Source organism: Capsicum annuum, chromosome 12, assembly GCF_002878395.1.
Source record: "Capsicum annuum cultivar UCD-10X-F1 chromosome 12, UCD10Xv1.1, whole genome shotgun sequence".
In the NCBI taxonomy this organism is placed as follows: Eukaryota; Viridiplantae; Streptophyta; class Magnoliopsida; order Solanales; family Solanaceae; genus Capsicum; species Capsicum annuum.
In genome coordinates this window covers 37,016,713-37,027,404 of record NC_061122.1, presented here as the reverse complement: position 1 = coordinate 37,027,404, position 10,692 = coordinate 37,016,713, and the positions used below count along the sequence as shown (strand labels likewise).

Sequence of the window (10,692 nt, the reverse complement as noted above, 5' to 3'; positions counted from 1 at the left end):
AAACGGCTACTAAGACTATTGAACCCGTGAGCAAGATCGTTGTACTTTTCTTGATGATTGAAAACGAATAACGAGGACTTATTAAAAGATTAATTTATTTTAAAAGAAAAAGAGAAAAGTAGAAAAAAGAGCAAATTAAGATATAGTGCTAAATTAAAGGGCAAAAAAAATTAATAGTTTGAGTATATTAATTAACCAGAAATACTGAGATTCATTCTCAAAGTAAATATTTCAAGATAATGTATTTTATGATCATTTCATTATACTTTTGTCTTTCAGAATTAATACCTAGTTTTCGAACTAAATATTTCTATAATAATATTATTTAAATGAATATTATATTTTACGTGCCTATTATCGATTCAATATTAAAGTTTATTTTAATACAAAAAATTGATAGTTTGATAAGATAAAAGATAATAACTAATTAAATATACAACTCACAAAATATGATAATTTAAATATATTTTTAATAGTTAACTCGAGAACAAAACCAGTTAAAACCCAGTAAACTGTCCTTTGATAATGTCGTTATACTCACGTTAGTCAATGGTCTGTGGTCAAGTAGTATAGTACAAAAACAATACTCTTATATTAGTACAAATTACATTCATTCACTGCATTTGTAACATTCCCATATTATTATTTACTATTGTAACAACTTCTCTCTCTCTTTGCATTAAAAAACATAGAATAAAATAAAAAAGAAAGCTTCTTATCTTTCCCTTCTTCTTAGTAAAAAAAGAAGAGAAAAATAAACCTAGTAAATAGGATCTGTTTACGCGGTTTAATTCCCTTTTTTTACACAATTACGCGTTTATTTTCTAGTTATTTTTGCACATTATATTTTTTGTTCCAGTTTCTCAATTATTTTCCCTCTGTAACACACAATTGTTGTAACATATATATACAAAAATACAACACATGTTCCTATTACAGACTAAAATTGTGACACCCTTTTAAAGAGATTTTCAAGAAACAAGCCAATAGAACACCATAGATTAGGATTTTGTTGTTGGTATTTTATTTTTCATTCAATATTCAGTATGTTCATTAAAATTTAATTAATTTAAATTTACGTCATATAAAATCTATTTAGGAAAGATGCTTCCAAACACTTTATTGTAACAATTTAATCCACTGTACTACAGCTTAGATAGTCTTTCTTCTTGTTATTATATATACTTGACACACACAAATAGAACTCCCAAGTGTAGTGAGCAAGAAGATAAGGAAAGCAAAGACTACCAAACTTTTCTCTTTTCTCTCTTACATTACATTACAGCTGTTTTCTTTTTTGTTTTTTGTCAAACACCTCATAATTAATTTAGAAAGAAAAAAAAAACTTTCATTTCTCTATCTTCTTTAATTACTATACCAACTCTTGTGGGTCCCATCCTTCACTTTTTCTTTTTTAGAGTGTGTGGGGAGTAATTGCTTATATATAATTTTCTCAAATTTTCTCAAATCTCATTCAAGTTGTTGTTTTGTGATCCCAAACCTTATCAATTACTAGGGGGATGGGGTGTTGAAAAAGGCTTTAGATTGCCCAACCTTCATATTCTCTCACTACTAGGGAGTGGGGTTGGGGGTGGGGTGTTGGAGTTTTGGTTGGTACTTTGATTTGGCCTTTGTTGTTTTTTTTTATGTGTTACACATTTCAATACTTTTCTCTGTACTTGTGTCATTGTGATAGACTGTTTCCACTTTTTCTCCCTTTCTTTTCCCACTTCCAGCCATATTACAGTCAAGCATTAGCTTAGCTTGTCAAGGAAGATAAATTTTTCAATTTTGTCAAACACAGCTAGCATTGCCTAATTTATTGAGTGTAACAATATTGTAATATTGTAATTTGCTTGTGGGGGTTCTCTGTTTTTTTATGTAGTGTGATTTTTTAAATGTTGGGGTTTTTGGTTTGGGTATGTGATAATGGGGGGTTACATAATTTTCCAAGATTTAGTTTTTAGTGCAAAAAGGTGTCACCTTTATTGATTTTGAGCACTAAAGGTTGAATCTTGGAGTGGGGTTTTTGAGAAATTTCAAGATTTATTATTTTTCTGGGTATTGGATTGTAATTTGTTGTGGAAAATGATGATGAATACGGGAGGAAGGCTTATTGCTGGTTCACATAATAGGAATGAGTTTGTGCTTATCAATGCTGATGAAATTGGAAGAGTAAGTTTTTTTTTCTAAAAATCACTCATTTTGATTATATTGTGAGTTTCGTGGATACCCTTTTTGCCCTTTTTCATAAATCTTCCATCTGATTAGGGTTTTTGGGAAAAAGATTTCTGCTTTTTCCTTTGTTTCTGTATAGGGGATTATTGTTTCTGGGAGTATATTTTGCTTTTCTAGTTCTTTTTCCCTTTATCTGATTGGAGGATTTATTTCAACTGTGTTTTGTGATTGTTAGTTTATCTTGATATTCTGACTTTTTTTAAAATTTTGAAAATCTGGTGGGGTTTGGACTATTTATTGATAATTACACCGTTAATATATTTTGTAGGGTTTATCTACTCTGTCTTGTAATTTGTCAGCTTATGTTGGCTAATTGGTTTATGTAAATACCAGATAACCTTTGAAATTATTTTGGATGGATTTCATTGGTCCATTCTTTGTTTTTCTAAATGTTCTTATATTTTTCTTGTCCTTGTGCTTTTTAACTTCTTACTTGTGGATAATTATCCCCCCAAACGTAGAACATTTTCTAATTTTTGTTGAGGCATCTTGCCCTTGGTTTTGTCCCTTTTCCTTCTGTTTCAATAGATCTTGATTTTTTTTTATATGAATAAAATCAACCAAAGTTTTGCACTTATGCTTTGTGATGCCGGATTTCAAGCCGAGGGTCTATAGGAAACAACCTCTCTATCTCTAAAAGGTAGAGGTAAGGTCTACGTAAAAGCTGTTGTTGCTGCTCTGTGATTCTGGAATGTATTGTAATCTATGACGATTATACTTCCTTTCGGGTAATTTGGTGCTGACTGCAGTGAAACTTTTTGTTCTTGGTGATGTTTATGTCGTCCAGATAAAGTCAGTGCACGAATTAAGTGGACAAGTGTGCCAGATTTGTGGGGATGAACTTGAGATTACTGTAGATGGAGAGTTGTTTGTTGCTTGCAACGAATGTGCTTTCCCTGTTTGTAGACCTTGCTATGAGTATGAAAGAAGAGAGGGAAATCAAGCTTGTCCTCAGTGCAAAACTAGATACAAGCGGATTAAAGGTATGGAAGCTTTTCCCCAGAGCAAACCTAGAAACCTAAGCTGAGTGCATTGATTATGGACATTGTTTTATGGGTTTTGATTTTCAGGTAGTCCGCGTGTTGAGGGTGATGAGGAAGAAGATGACACTGATGACATAGAGCACGAGTTTGATTATGGCATTGGGGCTTTAGGCCGCCAAGGTTCAGGCACAGTTCCCTCTGTTTATGGCGGAAGTGAAAATGCCTCGTCCTCAAGACAAGGTTCATCTTCTCCTGGAATAGAAATACCTCTTTTGACCTATGGTGAAGAGGTAAATATCCCTGTAAGCCCTTAATTTAAATAACGAAAAGAAGAAAAGCAATCACTTGCATAATCTGGAAGATGTACAAGTCTAATGCTTGCAATTTCTTAATCCAGGATTCTCAGATTTCTCCCAATCAGCATGCGCTCGTAGTGCCTCCATCTAATGGCTTTGGAAATGGGGTTTATCCAACTCCGCATACCGAGTCATCGGCATCCTGTAAGTTAATTTTAGTCCATTGTTATTGTGTTTTCTATTTATTATTGTATCAATTACATGAGAGTGAGGCGATGCTTTCTTTTATGTCATAGTGCATCCAAGACCAATGGTTCCAGAGAAAGACGTTACGCTATATGGCTATGGAAGTGTTTCTTGGAAGGACAGAATGGAAGAGTGGAAGAAAAAGCAGAATGAGAAACTCCAGGTGATCAAGCATGAAGGAGATGGTGGCGGCGGCTTTCATGGGGATAATCTGGATGATCCTAATTTGCCTATGTACGTAAATATTTCTGCATCCTATTTTATTAGTGGCTTCGGAAATGGCCTCTCTACCTCACCTTTGAGGTAGTGGTATGGATTGCGTATACTTACCCTCCCCAGACCCCACTTTGTGGGAATATACTGGGTATGTTGTTTATTTTGTTAGTGGCTCAATTAGTAAAAGTGTGAAAGGGAATTTTTGCAATTTTTTTAAAAATTATGCAGGATAAATAGTACCATCAATCTTCTTGAAATATATATACTGTTTCAACCGCTCTAGTTTTGAATGGAAGGCATCCAAGATGCACTCAAGTATAACTAAAATGTCTTTCTCGGCAAAGATTTGAATGCTAATGATTGCTGATGAAAAAACATATGCAATGCCAATGATTAAGATTTGTGTATCATGATCATAAATATAAGCTCTTTCTTTCTGCAATTTCTGTTCATGAAGTCGTTTTTGTGGGGTTTCTTATGTGTTGGGTTGTTGCTAGTCTTATTGGGTTCCCTACAAACTTGAAAGTACTTGTACAGAGATTCCATAGGCGTAACCTGAGAAAAAAAAAGACTTGTTTCTGCTCTCCGTGGTTCTAATTCACTGATGTTTTCTTAATATTTTAAGCAAGCTTTTATAAATGATTCATTCTCTCAGGATGGATGAAGGAAGGCAGCCACTTTCAAGAAAGTTGCCCATATCTTCAAGCAGGATAAACCCATACAGAATTCTAATTATACTCCGTCTTGCAATTCTTGGCCTGTTCTTCCATTATAGAATTCTCCATCCGGTTAATGATGCAATTGGCCTGTGGTTGACATCGGTTATTTGTGAGATCTGGTTTGCTGCTTCATGGATTCTTGATCAGTTCCCAAAGTGGTGCCCTATAGTTCGAGAAACATACCTTGATCGGCTTTCACTCAGGTAGGGTTCTGCTGTTAGTGTTTTGGAGTCGACCTGATATTGAGAAAATTTGATGATTAATTTATCTTGGGACTTTTGGAATAGCCTCAATGGGTTCATTAGTTTTTCACAGAGAAGAATTGCTGTTGTGTATTCACAAGTTTTATCATTTCAGGTATGAAAAAGAAGGAAAGCCTTCAGAGTTGGCTCCTGTTGACATTTTTGTCAGCACAGTCGATCCGTTGAAAGAACCACCATTGATCACCGCAAACACTGTCTTATCCATTCTTGCTGTGGATTATCCCGTGGACAAAGTTACATGTTATGTGTCAGATGATGGTGCAGCAATGCTTACTTTTGAAGCTCTTTCTGAGACATCTGATTTTGCTAGAAAATGGGTTCCTTTCTGCAAGAAGTATAGTATTGAACCCCGTGCTCCAGAATGGTATTTTTCACTAAAGATGGACTATCTGAAAAATAAAGTTCATCCTGCATTTGTCAGGGAAAGGCGTGCCATGAAGGTTTATAGCATAGAATTATCTCTCTGTTTTTTTTACATGCAACAAAACCTCTTTCAAGGCACTTTGATTTGTACCTTCTAGGTCTTTTGATCTGAATATTTTTCTCGTGTTTATGGCCTCAGAGAGAATATGAAGAGTTTAAAGTTCGGATAAACGGTCTAGTGGCAATTGCTCAAAAGGTTCCTGAGGATGGGTGGACAATGCAGGATGGCACTCCATGGCCCGGGAACAATGTCCGAGATCATCCTGGTATGATCCAGGTAAGAGCAATATATTGTCATAAGTTCACTGCACAACTGAATGAGACTGTTACCTTCAAAATTTGTATCATAGTCCTTCATAGATTCTGTTGGCAAGTTATGCATTGCCCATCTAACTTGATTGCCAATCTCATCCTGGATCTCTTCCCTCTCTTTCCAAGTTTCCCAGTTGTTAACTATGTCCTCTCTTTTTCCCATAATTTCCACCAACAGCACGGTTTCTGCACTCAGTGTGTTGATAAGTTCTTTTGGAAAACTTACCCGTGTTGCCACCGACCATCAAACTCTATAGTCAGCACGGATATTCTGGATGAAGCCCAGGGGCATAGACAGCTTCTAAGGTGTACGATCCAGTTCTTCCAGGACTACATTTTGGACCTTGCACAACAGAACTATCTGGATCTTTCTTTGTGTTCAAAGTTCATAAGAATGTGCAAAATTAACAAAAAAATGGATCTGTTGAATTTTCGTCAACATAATTCAGTGGAATGCCTTAAATGAGTGTAAAAGGTATTAGTTGCTATCTTTCTTTTTATACGTCAGTTTTCTGATTAACTCTTCAATAGGTGTTCCTTGGTAATGATGGTGTCAAAGATGTTGAAGGAACTGTGTTACCTCGCCTTGTTTACGTTTCCCGTGAAAAGAGGCCAGGGTTCGATCACCATAAAAAAGCAGGCGCCATGAATGCTTTGGTAATTCGACTGACCTTATGTTTCTTAAAATGTTGAAGCAAAACAAAATTTCTTATTCATGAACGCGGAGTTCTGCTTTTATCAATATTGTCTTTCCCTCTGGTATGCAGATGAGGGTTTCAGCTGTCATATCAAATGCTCCTTTCTTGTTAAATGTTGATTGTGATCACTACATCAACAATAGCAAGGCATTGAGGGAAGCCATGTGTTTCTTGATGGATCCCACTTCAGGAAAGAAAATCTGCTATGTGCAGTTTCCACAAAGGTTTGATGGGATTGATCGTCATGACAGATACTCAAACAGAAATGTTGTGTTCTTTGACGTATGTATAGCTTTATTTCATTAACTAGATTTCAATTCATAATCCATCTGGGCAGAAATTGATTCTTGAGGTTGGTTCCAGATTAACATGAAAGGTTTGGATGGTATACAAGGACCAATATATGTTGGTACGGGGTGTGTTTTCAGAAGGCATGCACTTTATGGATATGATGCTCCTGCCAAGAAGAAGCCACCTAGCAAGACCTGCAACTGCTGGCCGAAATTGTGCTTTTGCTGTTGCTGCTTCAGATCGAAGACGGACAAGAAAGGGAAAACGAAGAAAGAGAAGAAGCCAAAACACAGGGAGGCATCAAAGCAAATACATGCTCTTGAAACCATTGAAGAAGGAGTTGAAGGTTAGATCTTTATGCTTTTAAAGAATAATTGTTCTAGTCCTTTGTTATAGAAAATGTAACATGAAGTTGTTAATGCACTGATCGATAGAGGTGAAAAGTCTAACTTATGCTGCATTACAGAAGCTAATGTGGACTCACGCTTGGCTTCCCAAGTGAAACTAGAGAAAAAATTCGGGCAGTCTCCTGTTTTTGTTGCCTCAACACTTATAGAAAATGGCGGTATTCCAAAGGAAATCAGTCACTCATCACTTTTGAAGGAAGCCATTCATGTTATTAGCTGTGGTTACGAAGATAAAACAGAATGGGGGAAGGAGGTAAGACCCATTGATTACTTTTTGTTATGGAAGAATGTAGTAAATTTGTTGTTTATCAACCAAAAGAAAGTAGTGTGGTTTGCTAACTGATGAAATCGTTAACCTTCAACCAGGTTGGCTGGATTTATGGCTCCGTCACAGAAGATATCTTGACTGGATTCAAGATGCATTGCCATGGATGGAGGTCCGTGTATTGTATGCCTCGGCTGCCTGCTTTCAAGGGTTCAGCCCCTATAAATCTATCAGACCGTCTCCATCAGGTTCTTAGATGGGCACTAGGATCAGTTGAAATTTTGTTGAGCAAGCATTGCCCGCTCTGGTATGGCTATGGAGGTGGATTGAAGTGGCTGGAGCGGTTCTCTTACATAAACTCTGTTGTGTATCCTTTGACGTCCATTCCCTTGATTGTCTACTGTACCTTGCCAGCCATCTGCCTTATCACTGGAAAATTCATTGTGCCTGAGGTAACTCAATTTCTGATTCTGCTATTTACCTGTTATATATCTAAAAGAAAAAGTTACTGAAAAATCAACAATTTAACTTACACTATGTATACATCTGTTCGAGCACAATAACTGGATCTATATTGAGAAACTCCATGCCAGAACCTCGCTATTCTCAAAAGTTCTCAGCAAGAGTGAAAGATGAAATTCATAGCTTATGACTTTCATTAGCTTAACAATATATATAAATGCTCACCTTGCATGCATTGCACAGCATTAGTGAGACACCAAATTGATACTTCTAACTACTGTGACCTGGTACTTTTTTCCCCATTTAGTATGATCCTTCACTTCCTTTCGTCTTCCAATTCTCTTATAAGTTAATTCAGGTTGTCCGCTAATTGTGCATGTTTGAACATTTGCAGATCAGTAATTATGCCAGCATTATATTCATCGCACTCTTCATCTCTATTGCCGCCACCGGTTGCCTTGAGATGCAGTGGGGTGGTGTTGGTATAGATGATTGGTGGAGAAATGAGCAGTTTTGGGTTATTGGAGGCGCTTCTGCACACTTTTTTGCTCTGTTTCAAGGATTGCTCAAGGTTTTGGCTGGTGTCGAGACAAGTTTCACCGTCACATCCAAAGCAGGAGACGATGGAGCATTTTCTGAGCTCTATTTATTCAAGTGGACATCATTATTAATTCCACCAACGACTTTGCTAATAATGAACATAGTTGGAGTTGTGGTTGGTATCTCAGATGCAATAAACAACGGTTATGATTCTTGGGGGCCCTTATTTGGTAGACTATTCTTTGCTTTGTGGGTGATTATTCATCTTTACCCATTCCTCAAAGGATTGATGGGAAGGCAAGAGCGAACCCCTACCATAGTCGTCGTATGGTCTATTCTTCTTGCTTCAGTATTGACATTGTTGTGGGTACGAGTCAATCCATTTGTCTCAAGAGATGGCCCCGTGCTAGAAGTCTGCGGATTGGATTGTGACGATTAAGTCTTAACACTCCAGAGATGCAGCAAGCCATTGTTGGGATTTCCTTTCACGGGCCAGACGTTTGATACTGTGGGAGAGTTTTGCCGGAAGAGACACTTATATACAAGGTTGGTGGTAGAATAAAAAGGTGGTAGGAGTATAGGTGGAGGGAGTCATCAGTGTAGATATGAAGCAGTGGGAGCTGACACATACAATTCATAATATTTGTTTACAATTTGTTCCATTCATTCTTTTTGTTGTGGGACACTTCTCTTCTTTTGGAGCTCCATCTATTTGTCAGTGAATACTACTATATCATTAAAGTTATTTAACCCTCTGTAGAAGGGGATGCATTAAATTTGTACACTCTTTAGTTGAGAATTGCATGTCCTTTTTTGGTTGGACTTTATAACCAAGCAATTTTCAACTTTGGTTAATCCAAGTTTTGCAGTTATTCAGTATTTCACAAGTCAGATAAGTTTTTTGGTGATGTTTGTGTGCAACGAGGGGTATTTTTTGTGATTTGGAATAGGTTGGTTTGTTTTCTTTTTGATGTAGTAGAGTAATGCTCTTGTGATAAGATTAATTACCAAAAGGAGGAGACAAAAAGATTAATAATGACTCCAGGTGGTAGTATTATAGGGATTGTTCTGGTGAAATGTTTGAAAATTGATCAACCAAAGTGGAGGTTGGGATATTTATGTTGGGTTAAAGTCTCAGATATGTGATTGAATTTTGAGAAAAATTATTTATGTCATCCGTTAAAACTGAGCTCATCTATGTCATTATCGTTCATCAAATGACCTGATTTTGACATACCGCATTTAAAATGTGGTATGTGATAGTATAAAAAATGCTATAAATTGTAATTCCTTTTATATATTATATTAATAAAGGACAGTTGCAGCTCTTTATCTTAAGAGTTAGAGGGAGAAATTTTGAATTCGTACTTTCTTTTTGCTGAGGCCCTTAGTCTAAGCATCAATGTCAAATGATTGGCTTTCGACTCCTATTTTCAGGAACTTTTTAAAAGGCTTAATAGCTGAGCGGTTAGAATTCATGATCATGTAAGGCGATGGAAAAAATATACAACAACACCACATCCAGTGTATTCTCACCAAGTGGGGTCTGGGAGAAGTAGAGAGACTATTTCGATAGATTTCCGGCTCAAGGTGGAGAAAAGTTAACAAGGTCATAGTAGAGCATGAAACAGGGTGGGTGGCATAACCGCAATACGAAATAGTAAAGAGTAAAAAAGGAAATAAGAGAGACACGAAAACAAGAGCAGTATGAAAATAAAGGATAGGAAATAAGGAAAGACAAGGACACCCGGCTACACAAGAGCTCTACAGCTACTAATTACAACCTACAGACGCACTAGCCTTCTACCCTTATCCGTGACCTTCACACCTTCTAGGATCATGTCCTCAGTAAGTTGTAATAGCTCCAAGTCATGTCTAATCACTTCTCTCCAGTATTTCTTCATTCTACCTCTACTCCCTCTGAAACCATCCAAAGCTAGCCTCTCACACCTACGAACTAGGGCATCCGTGCCCCTCCTCATCACATGCCCAAACCATCTCTGTCTTCCTTCCCGCATCTTGTCTTCCACCGAAACCACTTCCACCTTCTCCCGAATAATCTCATTCCTAACTCATGTAATTATACCTTCAATTTATTAACTCTATTGAGTCTTGTTTTTAATTGAAATTTGATGTTTTATGAGTGAATCAATTTAATAAAATGATAATTTCTTAACCTCAAATAATTTAAGTGAGGATAGAAAAAAATTATTTTTATGAATAAATAATAGAGCTTTAAAAATAAAATACACAAAAATATAGAATATGAAGAGTACTTTCATTTTGACACATCACACCTAAAAATTAGTAATAAATTTTTAATTATATTATAA

The 10,692-nt window shown here is 36.4% G+C and overlaps 1 protein-coding gene across 2 annotated transcripts; it reads left to right on the top strand.

Annotated features, from left to right (window-relative positions):
- Positions 1-1,212: 1,212 nt before the first annotated feature.
- LOC107850544 (cellulose synthase A catalytic subunit 2 [UDP-forming]) lies at positions 1,213-9,214 on the top strand. 2 transcript variants are annotated; one of them, XM_016695147.2, is made up of 14 exons: positions 1,213-2,175; positions 3,026-3,221; positions 3,309-3,511; positions 3,619-3,721; positions 3,814-3,997; positions 4,635-4,901; positions 5,056-5,401; positions 5,524-5,661; positions 6,228-6,353; positions 6,464-6,676; positions 6,758-7,031; positions 7,152-7,345; positions 7,459-7,809; positions 8,214-9,214. In XM_016695147.2, the coding sequence occupies exons 1-14, from the start codon at positions 2,089-2,091 to the stop codon at positions 8,796-8,798; spliced, it is 3,267 nt and encodes a 1,088-aa protein (XP_016550633.1). In that variant the 5' UTR covers positions 1,213-2,088; the 3' UTR covers positions 8,799-9,214. The 2 variants fall into 2 exon arrangements, with proteins under 2 accessions (XP_016550633.1, XP_047257401.1); XM_047401445.1 differs by having other exon boundaries at positions 1,215-2,175; positions 3,309-3,523.
- Positions 9,215-10,692: the final 1,478 nt, after the last annotated feature.